We start from the raw sequence: 21,689 nt of genomic DNA on the forward strand, positions 1-21,689 counted from the left end.
GAAATCCAGGGAGAATTTCAAACAGGACAGCAGATGCTCTGGAGGCAGCAGAAAGAGATAATTACTTCAAAGTAGTGGCCAAATTTAACTCATCGTAAATCTTTTTTTTTTTTTTTTTTTCGTGTGTGTGTGTGTGAAGCAGTCTCAAACTTTACCATGTTTGCAAATTGTGAAGTCTTAAATTTCACAAGTCTTTTGAAGCATAATGGAAGACGTTTGGTTTTGGTTGATGTAGTTCCCTTAGAAATAATTTTATCATTAACCAAATTAACAGATTAGAAAGCCATTTTTTGCTACAAACAGGAAAGATTTGTTATATTTATGATACGACCATACTGGTTGTTTAGGAAATGTGATTAATGTATGAATGTGTAACATCTAGAATAATTGCAGTGGTTCTCTTTAAAATCAGTGGGTTTGGGAATGTGGTTGCTGCATAGCACCAAGTTTCCAAACATTCTAAACACAGTGGCTTATAAATCAGAACTGATGTTTTTTAAAGAGGGGTGACATACATCTTAAAGAGGCTATTCACAAACTGTGAACCTGCTGCTCTGCAAAATATCTCCATGACAAGGTGAGGTGGCCTAAAAGTGCCAACAAACAAACAAAAATAAACTTTAATGATGATAGAGAAACACCTTTAAGCATGCACATTTGTCAATGTGTTCACACAAGTAGATTTTCTTATCAAACACAATGTCAGCAAAGTCACTAATCACTGTAACAGCTCCCGTCCTCCTTTTAGTTTCTGCTCTGTTGAAGTCTGTCAGCAAACATTTTTGGCTTGTCGTCACATCATTTTATGCCTGTAGTTAAAGCTGAGAATTTAAACCTGGAGGTACAGCCAGGTTAAATGTTAACTTTAGTTTCACCTCTATTTAACTCCTTTGAATTCTCCCATCATTTCCCTGTTATTGTAAGAGCTTTGGGGAGCTTTGACTGCTCTCAGATGAATGAGGCGATGCCAAAGGAACCATGACGAGGGAGACTAAACACAAACGAAATCTCTCCCTCTGAGATTTCCTTTAATTATGTCCCTCCCTTCTGCTGCTTCTACTTTTACTTTTTAAGGTTTTTACTTTTGGTTACAGTGCCTTGCAAAAATAATTCATACTCTTTGATTTTTTTTTTTAATATTGCCTTATTACAAATCAAAAACTTCAGTGCATTTTATTGTGATTTTATTAAAAATTATCAACACAAAGTAGAACAAAACTGTAAAGTTTTCAAAGTTTTCTAGAAAGAACATTATGTACATTGTGGAATCTGTAGTTCTTTTGACCCCTTCATTCTGGTAACCCAAAATCCAGTTCAACCAATTCCCTTCAGAAGTGACCTAATCAGATAATATAGTCCATTTGTGTGTAATTTATTCTTGATATAAATGTAAAAGCCCATGAAAAGACGGATTAATCTAAATATTAGACAATCCTTGAAGTAAACTTGTTTGAGGCTGCAAAAGACTTGAGATGTTTATCTTCATCTTTCAGGAGAACAACCCTAAACAAACAGCCAGAGTTGCCACTTGTAATGTTTAAAGCGTAAACCTGGGTTAGAGTGACCTAGTCAAAGTCCAGACAGAAATCCAATCGACTTGAGATATTTTTCTACGGACAAAATTAATTGACAAGAATATCAAACAATCGATGTCCAAAACTGACGTAAACTTGTTGCAAAAACTCTTGCAGCTGTAGGTATAGCTGCATGTTGGTTTCACATCATGATTCAGAAGGAACTGAATACACATGGAGAGTGCACTCCTGAGATTTGTATGTATAAAAACTGTTGAAAAGCATTTTGTGTGTCTGTTATATAAAATAATAAATGCACTGAAGTTTGTGGTTGACATGTAACAAAATGTAAAAAAAAAAAAAAAAAAATGGCTTAATCGGTCAGACTACTTTTTCCAAGTCTCTGTGAACAAATGAATGCTTTAATAACTGGACACAAAATAAAAAGCTTATTTTATCTAAGCCAATCTCTAGTAAAACTTTATTAAAAAGAAAAGGAAAACACCATTTGCTCATTTACACCCATTATGTCATTTTAACCATTATAAGCCCACGTTTACAGGTGTCCATTGCTCATTGCTGTGATTCAGTGTTGATTTGCCCGGACAGCAAAGCCGAAGAGCATGATCAATGAGTCTTCCCGCTGTGTTGAATTCAAAAGGAATGACCCAGCTCTCTTTTTCTCCTCTCCTCTCTTTGCTTTCTCCCAGTGGAGGGAAAATGTAAGATAGACACGAACGTTCCTGGTATACACTCACACCTGTCTATACCTCGTAGCTTCTTTTTGTTTCATATAGTGGATTCAGCACGTTTTCTTTTTAAGTAGAAGTAGTTCTGTGATGCAAATAACCAAGACAACAGCTTGTAAGTCCTCACTATTAGAGAAAAGAAGAGATCATGTTAGTGTAAGGGTGGGAAAAGAAACACCACAAGATCTTTGTTAATATTAACCGTAATTATGCATATCCAAACAAATTTAGAGCGACTGAAATGGAAAACATCACACTTAATGGCTTATCTTAGAGATATTTTCACAGCAGCCTAATCGTGAGAATTTGGCTATGGCAGCAAATTTGCTTTTAATTAATTTGAGTCATTTAGAAAAAGATCTAGTAGTGTGTTTTTTTTTCACCCTTAAGTGTTTATTAGATGTTTTAGTATTCAGAAAGAATGAATCTGGATCTAAATAATTCATCATTGAATGGTTACAGGGTGGAGATAACTTTATTCTTCTCTCTATCTCCCCTCTTCCCCTCTTTCTTTCCTTTAATTCCAACCCCTTAATTGTCTTCAACATTATATGGATCTCCTTTTTTCCCTGTTTTATTCTCTTTTCACCATCTTTACTTTCATGACTTTACTACTTTATTACTTTCTTCATTTTCTATTTTTCCATTCTTTCATTTCTTCCTGTTTCCCTCTGCTTCTCCTTTCGACCTCTCCCTTTTTCGTCTGTTGCAGTGGGAGGAGATCAGTGGTGTGGACGAGCACTACACTCCCATCAGGACCTTCCAGGTCTGCAACGTGATGGAGTACAGCCAGAACAACTGGCTTCGCACCAACTGGATCCCTCGCCAGTCGGCGCAGAAGATCTACGTGGAGTTGAAGTTCACCCTGCGGGACTGCAACTCCATTCCACTGGTCCTTGGCACATGCAAGGAGACCTTCAACCTCCTCTATCTGGAGACAGACGATGACCAGGGGAGCCACTTCAGGGAGCATCAATTCCTGAAGATTGATACCATAGCTGCTGATGAGAGCTTTACCCAAACGGACCTCGGAGATCGCATCCTCAAGCTCAACACCGAGGTGCGGGAGGTGGGCCCCTTGAGCAAGAAGGGCTTCTACCTGGCATTCCAGGACGTGGGTGCCTGTGTAGCTTTAGTCTCGGTCAGGGTTTACTTTAAAAAGTGTCCACAAACTGTGAGGAACTTGGCCTCCTTCCGAGATACTGTGCCCATTGACTCTCAGTCCCTGGTTGAGGTACCGGGCTTGTGTGTCAATAACTCAAAAGAGGAGGAACCCCCAAGAATGTACTGCAGCACAGAGGGGGAGTGGCTTGTGCCTATTGGGAAGTGTCTGTGTAACCCCGGATACGAGGAGAGAAGCAGCACCTGCCAAAGTAAGAAACTTTCTTTTTAAATATATAAGCGATGCCTGTCTAAGTTTCTTTAGCGTCTCTTCCTGTGTGTGGAACCTCTGGCCCAAACAAGTCAAAGGTTTTTATAAGGCTTCGAAAGTAAACAGATTGATGTAAAGACTGCCACACGTCATATCTGTCAGTCCAGGAGCTTTGCTTGCGTGTGTACGTTGTGTATATCTTGGACTGCGGATGCATTCTGTATGGGAGACCTTCAAACATACCCAAGGCTCCCAGGGTGTCTCTCGATAGGTTGTCCAGCTCTACACACGTATCTCCCTATATATGGACGACGTGTTAACCAGGTCCATCAGCATCCCGGTGCAGTCTGTAGTGATTTGGTGGTAACCTTCTCTTTGGCACATCATTAGCTTTGGGGAGATTTTAGTCAAAGCTGCAAAGACAGGTCTGATAAAGGCAGCAGACTGGAATGGATTACAATGAAATAGCTGTGGTGAGGATAGTGGGTGCTGGTGAAAGCTTGACAGGAGGTTAAACTGAGATGGCTGCAAATATCTTTGCGTTTCATTGTCTGGTCATCATGACTGTTCTGCTGCTTGCACAATTTTCACATATGTTTTGAAAGGGAGCTGGTCTCTGTTGCAGTGCATTGCACAAATATTCGTACCATATGTTTTAGAAGAATTTGTATTACAGATCAGCACTCAATATGAGGTAATTGTGAAGTGGGATAAGATAATTAATTGATCTAGATGTTTTAAAGGCTTGAGGAGCAGGGGAGATCCCCAGCTCAGTTGGGAGAGTCTGTCATTAGATGTGTACATCACAAATCAGACCTTTATAAAAGAGGGCCTAGAAGAAAAACATGTATGAAATTAATCCATAAAGTAAGTTCTGTTTGGAGTTTGCCACAATCCATGTTGGATACACAAGAGACATGAAAGAGGCTTGTCGAGGTTACAGCCACATAGCCTAAATGTTTCTCCTAGTCCAGACTAGACCAAACTTAACTTTTTGGCCTTTTTGCAAAACGCCATGTTGGGTGGAAACTGTACCGCGCAGAACCCTAATTACACCGTCCTCAGTTTAAAAAAAATGGTAGTTGCAGCATTATGGTTTAAAGCTGGGGTGTCAAACTTATTTTGGTTTAGGGGCCGCATACAGCTTAATCTGATCTCAAGAGGGCCACACGAGTAAACTCATTGGAAGATTAAATAGAACTAATAAATGTGGACTTGTTGTTGATTTTTATATTAAGTTAATTTCACTTTTACACAATACATTATGAATAACCTCAGCGTTTTTAAGAAAAGTATGTGCAATTTCAACAATACTTTTACTCAGTTAAACATTTACTTGTGCATTATGCATAAGAACTGATCACAGTGATTGTACAATGTTGAAAAACATTTATTCACATTTTTGGAACTTAAAAACACTGTCCTGCATGACAAAATACATCAAACAGATAAAAATTAAGAAATTATTTAAATTTTTCCACACCTGAAGCTTAATCTGCTAATTAAAACACAGCGCCCCTCATGGACAATATAGGAACTGCATATTTTCAATTAAACAAAGTACATGTTTTTTTCAATAATTGTTTTATCATTCTCTTCCTTTTATCTTGTCCACTTGTGAAAGTCAAATCTGATTAGCTCTTTGTGGCATCTTATTGCCACATTGCCAGACAGGACACTGGAATTTTTTATTTTTATTTTTTTAATAATGGTAATGCATTTAGCCACAGGGCCGGACTAAATTGCTCGGCGGGCCGTATGTTTGACACCCCTGGTTTAAAGGATACTCTTTTTCAGTGGGGACAGCGAAGCTAGTCAGAGTTGCTGGGAAGATGGATGGAGCTTGGTATGGAGCAGTTGTGGAACAAAACCTGTTAGAAGCTTTAAAAGACTTGAGACTGCAGCGGAGAATCTAATCTGACTGAACTCTAGCTGTAAAAAACAATGGGCAAAATGTCTGTCTTTAGATGTGCAAAGCCAGAATAATACTTGAATATCTTTAACACATGAGAAAATCTGTAATTTAATATATGTTGAAAATTCAACTTGAACCAGATTGTGGTTAGAGCATTTGGGCAATATCTGATGAGGTTTCTTGCCATGACAGTTTAGCATTGTGCCCTGTGCAGAAATTCAGTGACGGTACTTCCTATCAGTTTCTGTATTTTATTAGAAGGGTCTGACTTTCATGATAAATATTTGCTTACGTTATATTTTGCTTGTTTGTTTTTTCTCTCATTGACCATGCAAAAGATCTCGAACAGCAGTAAGAGATCAGAGGAGAGTTCCAGCACATGTGCCATTAAGACCTCATGTTTTCTTTGTTGTGGAAGAAAGCTGTGGTCAATATACAACTCCATGTGGGTTCCCCTTTTGTTGGTTTCAATGAGTTTGCCCTGTAGCAAAAGAAGCCAGACGCAGAAGAATCCATTTTAAAGCATCACCTCACTTCTGCACATTTCCCCACAGTGGTTTTTAAAGCAAAAACAGTGTTGGAGTTCAAAACGAAGAACTTTGAATTTTGCATTCTCGTTCTTTTTTAGCTTGTCCCAAATGGTCCCTTGTTCATCAGCGATTTCCTCCCTGGAGACATGCCCGGTGTTAATTAAAGATCAAAGGCAGTCTACCAGGTCAAGCCTCTGCTGTCAGGGCCAGGGGACGCTCTTTTTCTGGAACGCTGTACTCCAGACAAGCATTTTCTCATAGCCCAGATGCGAGGATATATTTGGTCAGAGCAACTCGATAAAGTAAAAAAAAAAACAAGACATTGCATCAGAACTGGAAATTAAAGATATACAGTCAAATATCTGTGTATCACTTAAATAGATTCCAGAAGCTAATAAAAGTAGACAACTTATTGGAGCTCTGTTATTTAGGCCTTTTCTCAAAATTGTAAGGTAAAAAAAATAGGTTAAATTAAAACAATGGTATGATGTTATGGAAAAATATGTCACACTCGCTACACCCGCCCGCTACCCATCCACACACACATATGCCCTGACCCCTCCCACCCCGCTGTCACCCTCCATTCACTTCCTGCGTCTCTGTGAATTGTGTGAATGTTTGGATGTATTTGACAATCTCTTATTAGTTTCAGAGTGCTCTAATGGACTCTAATAAGGTGTTGTGTTACTATGGAGTGGGACAGCTGCACCAAGAGGCCCCTGCAGCCCCCCGTAAGCAGCCGTCAGGGGCCCCCATCATGCCGCACGCTCACCAGGCCCTCCGTGTTAACAGATAGATGGCCGAATGGGGTTAGGTCACTGTATATGCTGGTACCATAAAGAGGAGGAAAACATATTTACAAGGCTGCACACATGGCGAAAAATGATAGAAACAGATGCATGAGGGATGGTTTATCAAGGATACACATGTTACAGACGCTCAAGTAGGCACTTGTAATGAGGTTTCATGCCAAAAGTCTGTGATTTATTAAAATCATTACTGCAGATGGACATGAATTATTATTATTATTATTAAATATTATTATTATTATTATTATTATTATTATTATTATTATTATTATTGCTATTATTATTATATTTTTACATACAGCCATAATGGTTTGAATAACATTTTCCCTTAAACAAAATTATAATTTGAAAGATGCATCTATATTTATACAGGCTGTCTTTGTCTGACATTAACATTTTGTATATTGATCTGAAAAATTCAAGTGTACCAAACAATCAGCAATGGGGAAGAAAAAAAAATATGTAAGGGGACAAATACTTTTGACCTAGAGTGTATATTTTCAATAAAAAAAGAGCACAAGCTGTCAAGCTACAGGAGAGAGATTCATGAAAGACTTGTGAAATGAGTAAAATGAATATTCTTCATTTTGAGCTAAATAATACTTCAATGTAGTTTAATGTAATAATAAAAAACTTTTATTAGTGTGTGTGTTGGTGTGTGAGAGCGGTTGTCTTTGCTTCCAGAGTCTCCAAAGTATGTTTAAATGCGTCCTTTGAGTACATTCTAATAATAGGCAGGCAGTAAGTTGTTGGCTTGTAATCGTGTGTTTGTGTTTGTTTGCCTTTGCGTATGGCCGGAGTTACTGGTGAAAGTGAGGCTGTGTTTTTTTAGTGGCGCCTTCAAAAGAAAACACACATCCTGCCTGGGTGAGGTCGTGAGAGTACATATTCAAGCTGCAGTTATATGAGAGTCCATGTATTTTCTTGGCGCATGACTGAGTGCATCGCTAAAAAGACTTAATGAGTATTCATGTGAACATATTTTAGTTATATGATCCCTATCAGAGCAGCCGGTGTCAAGTGATTTATTCATCATGCAGAAATTCTGAGTAAATACGGAGTAATCGCAAATGTCCAACGTGTGTAGCAGCGTCACTCGTCTGGATTACTGTATGTCTTGGAAGCAGCCTTCGGCTTTTCCACACAAATGCGAGGCCAGATCTAATCTCGCTAAGTCCGTCTTTCATCTGTCAATACAACAGAATGGAGCAGGTGAACCTACTCGTATCTACCATCAGTGTGAAATTCCTGCAACCCTAATTTGATCCTAAAACAGCAAACGCCAGCCTGTTTGTGAAAAGTGTGTCTACACGTGTGTGTGTGTGTGTGTGTGTGTGTGTGTGTGTGTGTTGAGAGTAAGAGGATTGTGTGTCGGTTTGCATGTGTGTGTCTGTGTTGCAGGGGCAAGCAGCTGTTCTGTAGTACGGTGAGGGGAGATCCAGGTTTACATTCTTGCTGGGTTTATCAAGACACAACCCTGAAACTTACCAGCTCCATGATACTCATTGTACTACAAAAACAGTCTGGGTACAAAGACACACTATCGCATTTTCTTTAACCTGGTTTGCATCACTTGTCTGGAATTGCTTATTCCTATATGTGGAGTGAAGAAAGCAGCTTTATACACAGCTTTATTTTGTTAATCCTCTGTTTTCAAAATCATTGTATCCTTCTGATTCCTTTTAGACTTGGACATATAGTTATAGTAACAAGGTCCAGGTAAGTCTTGAAAAAGAAGTTTAATCTCAATGAGACTTTTACCTGGAAATAGGAATGATATAATGTCTATAAAAGCAATACATTTGCTATATTTCCCAAATTAAGAATTATTTTTGGTCTCTTTTAAACATTAAAAAAAATAAAATCAATATTTAGAAAAAGCATGTTCCATATATCCTTTACTTCTTCAACTATAACATACAAACGGTTAAATACTCTTTCTGCCGTTGTCTGAATTTCTGATTGAACAATTTGCCATGTCCTAGACCAAGTCACACAAAAATAATTGCATATTTACTGTTTCCTCTAATGCTTTCTGCTCACCTGATTGAGTGATTGTCCTGGAGGCTGTTTTTAAGCACCTCATCCAATTTTACAATCCCTATTTTTTATGATTATGATGATCATTATTAGATATTCATAAAAAAAAGTGCTGTGTCACATATTCAGTGCATGTTCATTCATAAGGTATAAATCTGAACATAAAAAAATAGATAGCTACTCAGATTTTTCTTAATGTTTTCTAGTTGTCCAAAATCATAGAAAAATAGATAGTGTGTTGATTGCTCCTTTTCCCTCGTCGTCCCTCACTTTCTTCTCATCCCACTGCCTGATGGTCTTGGCTGCTGGGTTCAAAGCGCTTGGTTCATATCACGTCAAATGTTTTATATCACTCTTCACTCCCCGGCTTAAGTGATTTAGCGGCTGCCCTAGTGCACAGAATTGCTTCACTCTCAAGCAGACATTCTGAACTCGCATTATACATCTTCCACTGACGCTGTCACGCGAGCCTCCATCAAGTTGACCAATCATATACTTAGCCTGAGCTTGAGTTGATTTATTTTCACTTTTAATAACAAGCAAAGCTCTGTTCAGCAATATTGTGCGCTCACGCAATGAATTCAATGATTTTCTGTAATGGCACTGTGGGTGCAAGTCTGTCCCTGTGTAGAACCCGGTGAGCCCACACAGATATACCACCACACTGTCATGGATGTGTTTAAAGAGTTTGCTTTACAGTCTGAAATAATGAAACTTTTGTTGTGCACCTTTTATTTATTCATTGCTCCTTTATAGAGATAGCCCATTTAGTGATGATGAACATAAAATGAACATGTGATCAACATTACATTAAAGTGTAAATTGAAATGTTGCATCACTGCAGAGCTCCCACAGTTGTGCTGACTCTTTCCTTCATGTTTTTCATCAAACACGTTGCTTTTTGAACTACTTTTTTTTTTTTTTTTTTTTTTTTTTGCATATTTGTCTGCCAGACTGTTGAGGTTGAGTGCTGTGAATACACGGAGCTGCTGGCTCTCCCCTTGTCCCCTTGGAAGGACTCTGTTTGTTTTTCTTGGCCATTATATAACCACTCGGCTTTCACAAAAACACGGCAGTTCCACACACACTCACACACCCCTTTGAAATCCACACACAGCAGCGGTGCTGTCTGTCCCCCATGAATTGCAGCAAGCGCAGTGTCTTCCTCTTGTCCAGGGCTGAAGAAATATACTCTGCTGCTTTGGATCTGGAGCCAAAAACATGAGTTTGCATACTCTGCATGTACATGCGTGGGCTGTTACCCTCTTCATTGCATCCTCTGTATCTTTATCCACTTATAGTGGGCAAAATACAGGACTAGAGAATCCCAGTCCTTGTGGACGTTCGCTGTTTAAGGGCACATCCACTCTTCATTGTCGAGTAACATACACTGCCACCTACAAATTTCTAAACCAAATCCAGGCAGCCAGATCAATTTGATCTTTCCTGTACGCGCTTGTTTGGGTGAACCGAGGATACAGTACATAGCTCTGGTGTAACACTGGTGTTCTGTTGCTTAAGTCTCCTCTCCTCTTCTCTTGTCAGTTTAGCTTAGAGTGGAGGCTTTAGCTGCTGCAGTTCTTTGGCTGTGTGCTCCCTGGCATTTAGCCCCCTTGGACCTGAAAAGAAGAAGAGAGGCGGGAAAAGACGGACAAGCCCTGGATTGAGTGATCTCATTTGAAAGGTCTTCAACCATAATGTTAACAGTATATTTGCCAGATTCAAATACACCCGGGCCCTCTCCCTATAATGGACTGGTGACATTTCCAGGGTGGGCTCCAGCTCTCTCACATTGACTGCTAAACAGGATTAGATTGGTATAGGAAACAGATGGATGGAAAAGTTTAGCCATAACCCCCGCGGAAATATGGAAAATAAAGTACCCTTTAATCAATTATAAATACAGGAATAGTACTATAAATTGCCTAAAGCAGTAATATCATAAATTATATCACTTATTGGCATCTTGCTGCAAGAAAGTTTCAGTAAAATTTATATGAAAAAAAATGCTCTTTTAGTGTATTATCACTGTAAAGACAAGTAACTCAGGAGAAATTTTCATATTCTTTTAAAGCACTGATATGATTTGTCTTATTGTTGAAGTCACAGCTATTATCATATCTGAGGCATCGTAATATCATATCTAAAGTTGGACACCCAACGACTTAAAACCTCCTGGCTTTATAACAACCCCATTCAAATATAAATCAATAAAGCTGTAAATTAACAGCAGAGTTCATTTATGGGTTTGATCCAGTTCACTGGATTTGGTTTCTAACTGAAAGGTGAGTGAAAGTACAAACTTTCTATGAAAAAAAAAAAACTCTAACTGTAAAATAATCCTGTTCAGGTTGGATTTAATTCTTTTCAGTAGGGATGCACCGATATGAAAATTTGGTCCAATATGTGATATCATTATTGTGGTTATGTTCGATGGCCGATATTTATGTTTGAGTGCGTACGTGTATATGTACACTTTTACGGTCCTTTGATGGTCAAATTTAGTACCGACTAAAAACTGAATTTGTGGGTGTTGGTTATAGTCTAGACTTACACACTGCTTTTCATATGTCTTATTTCAACACCGTGAAAAAAAGACCACACTGCTGACATTGAATCTCTGCTTCATTTAAAAAAAATCCGATCCTGGCTGTGATGCATCACTTTCACACGACCAAACAAAAAGTGCATGACCAGCTCTCTCCCATCCCCTTTTAAAAAAACAGGCACAGAGGGCAACTAGATGGAAATAAACATTGGTTGTTACTATCGGCCCAGATTCGACTATCGGACTGATAAAGATATGAAAAAACAAAGACTAACGTTGGCCGATACTGTTGTTAATACCGATGTATTGTGCATGCCTAGTTTTTAGTTTCAATAAAAGATATTCAAATTAAGTCCACAGTCCTTCCGATAACAAATACATTTTACTGAATCAGAAGTTGCAAATAAAATTTTAAAAAATCTAGCCTGTATCATATATCTTACAGTGCTTACACTGTGCATAACATTAGGACATGACCACACCATATAGAGGTGATATGCAAATAAACAGAAGAAGACTGTTGTCTGTCTAAGACTTTTTGACCAGTTATCTCATTGTGTGAATCTTGACAGAACACATTGAGATTAACATTGTCATACAGCATAATACAATAAATAATTGCTTCTTATGTCATCTTTTGGGAAGATTTCAGTGTCTGACCATTTTTTTCCAAAGGTGCTGTGAAAGTGTTTTTAATCATATCACTAAACAAACAAATTTGTCATAATATTTGAGCCATTCAGCTTGGGATAAAGAAATAACCCAGCCCTCTTTTTGTGTGTGAGTTATTTTCCACTTTGTTTCATAGTTTTCTCTTCCTAAGCTCTGTAACCTAATTTATTTATTTGATTCCTATAATGTCCTACATGCCTTTGTGTTTGTGTGTGTGTCATTTTGATTGATTTGTCTGTATTGCGACATAAAAAATGGGAAAATGGAACTGCAATGATGTTTAAAGTCATGCAGAGCAGGTTAAAGTTATGATTCTGCTATATACCGCAAAAGCATGCCATTGATTGAACAAATGCCTTTTTAAAAAGGTTGTCTAAGCATATATTTTATTTATGGGTTTTTTCTAGTCTTAGTGGTTTGAGTTTGTCAGGAAGCAACAGATTGATTGGCCTAATATTGGTGTTGGTCAATATAAAGCTTGTGGAATCCCATTTGCCTGAATGCAAATAGAAAGACTAAACTCGATGGTTGTACATTTGTAGTGTGTCCTGTATGTGGTCAACTTTGCTCGGAAATCAACAGGATCAATGTTTAATATTAAATGTGTTTTCCCTTTAATTAGAAATATGGGTGCTTTTTAATTAAAAGTGATTTTTCTAAGGAGAAGCAAATACATGTTTTAGAATGGGTTTGCAGCACTTTACATGTAGCTATGAATTGCTGGTATATTGGTTTTGGTACATTTTAGACCACTTTTCTGCATTGTGAGTGATAAAAAAAAAAAAAAAAAAACTGCCCAAAAAAAAACAAGATTTTAGTTGTCAGTGATTTATATCAGCCTTAACTCTCGCTTTCGGTGCAGCCTTAGTTTTTACACTTCTCTATAAACTTGATGTGAAAATAAAATAAAAGTGGAGCGAGGGATGCCATGCTGAGAACCTAGAAGGAATCATATTTGCTCACTCCACAAAGCAGGAGAAGGGATATGTGTGCATCAAGATGGAAAGAACCGCAGTTAGAGTTACGAAGAAGGAGATTGTTATTATGGCGTTAATTAGAGGCTATTTTCAGCTTCAGTCTAAATCTCCAAAGTGCACCCAAAACAGAGGAGCTTTACTATAATTTTACATCTTCTTAAAGCGAATGCAGTTAGTAAGAGAGAGAAAATTGAAATCAGCCCGTTCACAAGCTGCGCTAAAGCTACCACATGAAATATCAGATTAATGTATTACATGGCTTATGACACATATCAGACCTTTTATAAGTTACTATCTTCTTCTTCAACTGAGTGTGCACACATTAAGTGGCTCATATCAATGGATTTTGTGAGTGCCAGTGAGTGTGTGTGAATGTGTTTCTGGCATGGGATAGCAAAGGATGCTGCAGCCAGGGACGCAGAAAAGGTTTGTTCATTCGGAGTATTATTGCCTGTTTGCTTTTCTCTTTTGTGGGCCTTCCAATGCAGGCTGGGGGCAACGGGTAAAGCCTGTCACCCCGGGGCCCTGGTGCTGCTGGGACTTCAAAGCTGTTGGTAACCACAGGCTCAGGAATTCAACTTAACTCTGAGGCTCACACAGACGAACACACACACACACACCACACACACACACAGGCACACAGCAATGCACAGAAACAGAATGATGCCAATAGACTGATGGAGGTCTGGATGCATGGGGCGTTTGTTTGTTTGAGAGGCCCTGCTAGCTGACTGAACATCCTTACAGTAGTCTATCTACACATGGGTTTGTGTGTGACTGTGTGGCGTTTCGTTGCACATATATGTTCAGTAGATTCTTGCTATGTATGCATCATATGAGTCATCTATGCAGCTACAGGAGTTTGGCAACCATCTTAAAGATGTTTAAAAAGCCTTACATGAAATGCATCTTTCATAGCAGCAGCATAACAGCACACAGAGAGATTTAGGAAATGCCAACCTTTAATGTGTCTTTATTTATCCAGCGTGGGGAAGAAAAAAAAAATCTCCCATAATGAAATAACAGTTTTTAACAAAAACCCTGGTGGCACTATCATTGGGACCCCTAACCACTCTAATCCTTTTAAAATTAATGTTACTGAAGCATTAGTTTAATGTATACTAGGAACTTGTAATTAGTAATGCATAGCTTTCTGTTTCCCTGGGGTAAAAATACATCATGACGGAGGCATATTTCATTTAGCTGCTGGTTGCTAGAAAGGACAAGGACCCATATTTATCTTGCTACCACACACAGCGAGTCCAGAAGGTAAAAAAAAAAAGAAGAAATCATCAAAGCTCCCTGTTGGGGTCACCAAGTCTCCACAACAACCATGTAATGCTATTTACATGCAAAACAGTTGTTTGGGAGTAATGGCTGGAAGAAAAACAGTTTTGTCTTACTAAGGCAAATGTACACTTGTTGGCTAAACTCAACTGTAGCATTAAGTGAAAGTGTGTCACAGCTTTTCAACAACAAACAGATAAGATAAGAAATTCCTTTATTGTCCCACAATGGGGAAATTTGGGTGTGACAGAGGCAAAGACACAGACAGTGTTACACATAATTAATAGCAAAGGAAAAAGAAAAAAAAAGAACAAGCTAGTGTGATCTAAAATTAAACAAATGCAAAGACTAAAAAGTAAATATTGCCGAATCTTTTAATAATACGGCATGCTCAGGCACAAATAAGATGAAATATTCAGGTTTAACAAAGGAAAAAATCTCCAGCCTAATATGCATGATAGTACAACAGAATCTCGGGGTAGCTAAGCCATGTGCAAGTTTACCCTAACATCTGAGACGGAGTGTAACTGTTTCATAATCAGAACGCATGAAACCATTAGGGTTTTTGTAAACAGTTACTGAGTCTGTTGTGAGCAGCAGAGAATGCAAAGTGTAACAGTAGCTGGGAGGAACGACCTGCGGAAGCGCTCCTTTGAGCATCTGGGATGCAGTAGTTTGTCACTAGAAGAGCTCTCAAGCTCTGCAACAGCTGCATGCATGTGGTGGGAGACATTGTCCATCAATGATGTGATTTTTCTTACAGCCTTTTTGTTTCCCACAACCTGCATTGGGTCCAGGGGGCATCCCAGGACATAGCTGACCTTTCTAATGAGCCGCTTCATCTCAGGTATCAATAAGCTGCTGCACCAATAAACCACACCATAGAAGATGGCTGATGCCAGCACAGACTTAAAGAAGATATTCAGGAGTGCCCTTGCTCTCCAAAAGACCTCAGCCTCCTCAGCAGGTAAAGTTTGCTCTGACCCTTCCTGTAAAGAGCATCAGTGTTGTGGCTCCAGTCCAGTTTATTGTTCAGATGAACACTTCTTACATGCTTATCTCAATCACCAGACCAAAATACTGTAGGAATCAAGACCTGTAAGGTGAGCATAAGAGGATGGCCAGGACTCTGGGTGACCCAGAAAGATTGGAGAAGGAGCAAAGGTCAAAGATACATCTCTATCCGTGCTCTTACCTTGTGAAATGTTTATGTCAGAAGACTAAGTGCTGCCCTTTTTTTTTTGTTTGTTTGTTTTTTTGTTTACAAAAAAAGCTTTTAAAAGGCATTAGCAGCAGGAGTTCCAATAAGAGTAGACTATATTTTAGCCATCCTTTACCTGCCTAAATAGATTTACTATTGTTTCCAGTCCAATATACTGCAATAAACAATTCATTTTTAGGTTTTACAATTCAGGAAACGTGTCTCCATCTCAGTGTCTCCTTGGCAATTTCACATATGGAGCCTGTCGTTCAGCATCAACATTGTTAAATAAAAAAGGGAACAAAAATTTATGTAAACATATAAACATGTTACGATTTATGTTATTAAACCTCTTAAGAAAGAATATTTTTTTGAGTTATCACTATAATTTATTACTTTGGTGTCATCAACGAATCTCATTTGTGCTGCAAGCTGCATGTCTTCATGTACAGCATGTAATAGCCACTTTAATCCACAATGTAAAACACACAAAAACATCACTGCGTCTTTCTCTCTGCAGCATGTCCATCATAACATTAGCATCTGACAGGTGAACAGTGTTGCACATTTTCTGGGAACACTGGGCTCTTCGGCCTGGGTGTCAGGAGACAGACAGGGAGTGGAGAATGAAAACAGCAGGAAACTGTCATGTTTCTAGAGAGCTCCCTGAGCCACATGCAAAATCAGACTCAGGGCTTGGAATGTGCCAAATAACAGATTTATTTACAAAGATAAAACTGATAGACAGACCAACTCAGGTGGCTTCCGTCATGAGGTGCAGCGGTGTCTGGAGGAGTAAAGGAGCATTTTAGATGGAACGGGAGAGAGGACAGGGATGAATCTTTAAACTGAATGGTTGAATGGACTTGCTTACTGTGCTGAAGTCGGTTGGTGAACCTGAGAAGAACTCGGATCCTGGCGATAAGTTAAGGGAGAGGATGTCACAGCGGGAGATGGCGTTCCAAGAACGATTCTGATATTAGTACATCAGATGAAGGTGTGAAATCTAGACGGAGCCTGAACAGAGAGTGTTGGGGAGTGGGCAGGCAGGCGATGGCTGGGGATGGTGGCGCTTCAGTGGATGACTGTGGATGGTATTTTGGATGAGATCTTTTATGAAGATGTTTGAAGAACAGACCTGGGTTTGCCGTAAAAAAAAAAAAAGACAACATGAAAGATTGAACCTGGAAAGTGAAGAGAACACAAGAAATGAGAGTGAGGAAAGGTAAGAGGCTTCACGTAAACACTGTTCTTAGAAAACACTGAGGAAAGTACAGCTTGGACTTGACACCACCAGTAAGCCTGGTCATCAGACGAAGGCCGGTCTTCTAATGGCACCTTAAATCCACTAAAGTCATGTTGCAGACAGGTGTGCAGTCTGCAGCAGCACAGAATCGCGCTCATACACCAGGGTCACGACAAAACATCCCACTTTTCACAATGTGAATGTTTGGATACAAATGTAACAAAACAGCCGGGGAAAGTGAAATGTAGAAGTAGAACGTGAGAGTTTTACATTTCAGATAAATGAGGGGGAATAACTGGGATAAAGTGGGGACCTGTCCAGCGTGTTCCCCGCCTCTTGCTCATTGACAGCTGGAGATAGGCACCAGCACCCCTCATGACTTCACAAGGGATAGACTTGTTAGATAATGGATGGATGAATGGATGGATGGATGAGCTGGAAAGATGAACAGAAAAAACAATGTGATAACACTGGAGACCAAATAAATATACTTCTTTTGGATAGAAGCTCATGGTGAAAACCAGGTACTCCATGAAAGGTAAAGGTATTTTTTTTAAATATTAAATATGGTGGGCATAAAATAACAACCTATTACAAAGATTCTTTGTAGTAAATGTCCTTTTATTCATAAAACATTAGAAATGTAAGATGTGGCCGTAGGATTATTTCTGGGAATTACTTCTTTACTGTCCTTTAACTGTGATGACATTTGCATCTGTTAGCCAAGATGCAATCTTTATCTTTTTTTAACATCAAAGCAAATGACCCAACTCTTAATCTTGGTTTTGTTCTCTTTTTATTCTTAAGTTCAGATTCAAAGGACATTTTTGTCTCTCTGCTGCTTTGATGCTTCTTTCCTAATATTGCTTTGATTTCAGATATTATTTGTCTGCTTTTGTGCACACTATTATATTGTCCGAACGTCCACCTCCAATCACTGCAGTTGCACTGAATAACAATGTTTGTATTTTTTTAAGTAATTGTGTGAATCTCTGTGATCTCTTCTTTCAGAGGAATCAACAGCACACAAAGACCCTTGAATATGGTCCTAATCAAAATTATGTGCTAAAATGATTGTGTGTGTAACACATATTCAGTGTAAATTAGTATCATATTCAGAAGCAACAAAGGATTTAAAGACATGTTATTACTACCAATTTAAACTGCAATGTCTTGTAAAGAACGTGGTGAGGATGTCATGGTTCCCCGAGCTGCAACTTGAGACACATCCAGGGGCTGCCTTTTATCAAGAGCCTCGCTTAATCTAAACGTGCACTCTAGGCATGTATGACAATGCTGTGAAGAGTTGTCAGAATCACCGTCTCATTGTACAGCAGAGATGGTTCTGAGGGCCTTGCAGACTTATGAAAAGTCCAAGTGTCACCACTTAAATGTCTCTTAAGACAGCTGTCTTTTGCGGGGCTGCATCACAGATGTCAGTGTGTAACAAGCTTTTAATCTGGGAAAAAAAAAAAAACACTCAGCAAAGTGATCTTACTGTTTTTTTTTTTTTTTTTTTTCAAACTCTAGAAGTATTATACTTATTTACCCGGGCCTGGTTTACATGGCATTGTTTTCTGGTGAAAAGGGAACAGTTTTATTGTGTTAGTACAGTTCATTTACACGACAATAGCAATGCTTTTTCTTACAACGCCACAGTTTGAAAACGGGTTCCAGAGCATAATATGGTCCAAAAACGTCTGCTGTTGCGTAAATGGGAAATGACAGAACTTTTCTTCCAGGGAATCCTTGGCTCGTGTGCAGTATGACACAGATCGGTAGAAATGAATGCACAGGAACAACATTATGGCTGCCTACAATGTTAGAATGGATATAATTCAAATTTACCTTAAGCAACAGCTGAACCTCATTGTCTGTCCATAGGAAAATGTATTCTCTGCCAACTTGAAGGTTTATTAGTTGCAGTGTCTTTTAAGAAGTGATTTTCCTGAATGGGCTGTTCACTACACTATCCATTCAGAGCTGAGTCTAAGCACAACGTTCAACTGAGCTGCTTCAGTCTTTTTCACAGCTTTGTGGGAATCTGTAGCTCCTACTGCTGTGATCTTTTGCAGAGAAAAAAAAATATTTTCACATTTACAGAATAGATATGGTTTAGTTATTGCTATGTGACTGGATCTTGTCAAACCCATTCCTCCTCCCGACCCAGGAAAGCAAGATGTGTGAAGAACCTGAAGAGTGGAGTTTTAAAGTACGCATTTTCAGGACTAAAATATATATTGAAAATACAATTCAATTCAATTCAATTTTTCAATTCAATTTAATTTATATATCAGCAATTCACAACACATGTCATCTCAAGGCACTTTACAAAGTCAAATTCAATCAAATCATACAGATTAGTCAAAAACTTTCCTATCTAAGGAAACCCAGCAGATTGCATTGAGTCTTGACAAGCACCATTCACTCCTCAATGAAAGAGGAGAACCTCCAGCAGACCCAGGCTCAGTGTAGCCTGGTTCTGCTGGACCAGGCTACACTGGTCCAGCAGAACCAGTGTAGAAATTCATCCATCTACTTCGACCAACTGGGGGTTGGAGAAGACAGAGCAGAGACACAAAAGCAGAGAGGCACAGATTAATCCAGGAATCTACAGAGCTAACTACAGAGATAGCTCATGGTAAGACAAGCCACTCTAACTATAAGCAAAGTGTTTGTTTTACCCTAAATAAGCTGTTTTATGGAGGACAAAGGATTTTGGTCTCATCTCAAGCCCTCCTCAGAGCACCTTTCTCCACATGCTTGCTGTGTCCCCTATTAATAAACAATGGTTTTCTTTTTTAATTCATTATCCCACTTGAGCTGTAAATATTTGCAGCTCTTCCAGACATACAATCACCCTTGTGGCTGTTTGCCTGATAAATGATCTGCATCCCTGACCTGTCAGTTTAGGAGGTTAGCCATTTCTTAAGCTACTTCAGCAACACAGTTTCTGGTTGCACTGGATTTCATTAAAGGGTGTTGGTGTAAAGGGAAGTGAATACAAAGGCGAATTATGTTTTTCAGATTTTTAATTATTAATTATTTTTTTATTCATGTCCAATTTTACTTCCACTTCCTAACTATGTGCTACTTTGTGTTGGTGAATCATATAAAATCCCAATCAATTAAAATGCCGTTGGTGGTTGTGAGGATATGTGGGAAAGTTCAATACTTTTTTTAGGGCACCGTTCTCAGGTTCTCAGGATCAAGAATCGCTGTACGCAACAATATGCATGCCCATTATAAGTTAAATGTTTAACTGCAATGTAAATGTTAGCTCTACTGACTGATTGTTGAGACAATCCACACCCCTTTTGTAATAAAGCACAAGTTTTTACTACAAATCTTAGACCTTCAAACATCTGTGATATCCTAGATTATACACTGTCTTTCTAAAATGATCCATGGACTCTGACTTCATGCATCCTTGATCCTTCCTGCTGCCACAGTTGATAGAGATGAAGTAAAAGGTCTCTGCACTCACATGTGGAGTAGTCAAGCGATCCTTATCCACCCACGGGGAGACAAATCGTGACATTTTACCTTCATCTGTGTCGGTTAACTTGGAAATGATGTCAGGTGGAACAAAATGCGGCCTGGTGTGTCTGAGTGTGTGTTCGTATCTGTACAATCTGTGAAGAGGAGTAGGTTATTTGCGTGTGATAGATGTTCTGCTGGGGGTGGATGCGTATCAGTTTGCGAGTGCTGATTAAACGCAGTCAGGCTCCAGTGGTCAGACCTTTAGTTTTCCCTGCACAGTACATTCTGAAACCGTACACATTCTCAGCCGTGCCAAATACGAACTTTCCAACATAAGGCCACAGTAGACCACCTAAAAGTCCCAAAGATTTTCTGGTGCATATATATTTTCCTATTCTCATGTTTCCTCTGTGTTCATTTTAGACCACATCCACTTTCCTGACTTTGAAACAACCATTGGAAACAATTAAATGATTGTCATAAATGCAAGTTGTCAATTAATTCCTGTCTAGTGCATTACGAATTGCAAAATGATTAAGAATTTATTTTTCTTCGCATGGCCTGATACAGGATAGTGTATAGTTAGTTTTAGTTTTAGTTACCCCATCTGCTCTTAAGGTCAGCATTTATCTGTTGTAGCCTTTGTACAAGTGTTTTTTTTTTCATTACCAAAAGCTTCTTCTTTCAAACTGAAGCCCTCAAAATCAGTCTTTGTCTCAGCCTCTCCTCTTACAACAGCTTGAATGAAGTGTCATTTCCACAGGGACAAAGGACCCAACCTTTAAAGGTTGAAGGATGCTTGGGAGATGGGCACTGACCTTTCGTGTAGATACATACACACACATTCACATATTCATTCCACAAAAATAAATGGCAGGTTAGAGGCAAGGAGAAGATTAGCCAGGCAAAATGGCAGACAGCAGTGTCCGACATGATTACTGTACTCATCATCCACAGATTTCCCACCTTCACTTATTCATTTCCCTCCTCCCCTGTCTGTTCAAATGGGTGGCAGCAGACATTTTTCAAGGTGAAGGTAGCACGGCCAGTGCCCTGAGATACAACACACCAATTTTTCCATTCATTCCGCTCTGCTGGTCTTTCACTCTTAAGGGTTCAATTTCAGAACCTGAAGGTGATGCCAAAGTGCAAAGCCTCGAGAAATGTTTGAGGAGTCTGATTAATACAATCCTGTTATCACAGATATTTTTTTTGTTTGGTATTTCATGGTTGCTTTAGATCGGTTTTTGAGTTGAATTGAAATTTATTAGTTTATTGAACATGTAATTATTTTATATATACCACTAAAGTTAAATATTGTATGTCTATATATATATATATATATA

At 38.8% G+C, this 21,689-nt stretch overlaps 1 protein-coding gene across 9 annotated transcripts in view; it reads left to right on the forward strand.

The window, feature by feature from the left end:
- Window positions 1-21,689, forward strand: part of epha3 (eph receptor A3) — a 128,570-nt gene that overhangs the window by 20,204 nt on the left and 86,677 nt on the right. For 6 of the 9 annotated variants that reach the window (XM_036139515.1, XM_021323737.2, XM_012876836.3 and 3 more), the window contains exons 3-4: window positions 2,225-2,236; window positions 2,976-3,636. In XM_036139515.1, the coding sequence (XP_035995408.1) occupies window positions 2,225-2,236; window positions 2,976-3,636 (673 nt within the window). Of the gene's footprint in view, window positions 1-2,224; window positions 2,237-2,287; window positions 2,379-2,975; window positions 3,637-21,689 lie in introns of those variants that run through there. The other 3 variants (XM_021323735.2, XM_012876838.3, XM_036139514.1) reach the window with 2 other exon arrangements.

The sequence above is a fragment of the Fundulus heteroclitus genome, chromosome 7 (genome assembly GCF_011125445.2).
Source record: "Fundulus heteroclitus isolate FHET01 chromosome 7, MU-UCD_Fhet_4.1, whole genome shotgun sequence".
Taxonomy (NCBI): Eukaryota; Metazoa; Chordata; class Actinopteri; order Cyprinodontiformes; family Fundulidae; genus Fundulus; species Fundulus heteroclitus.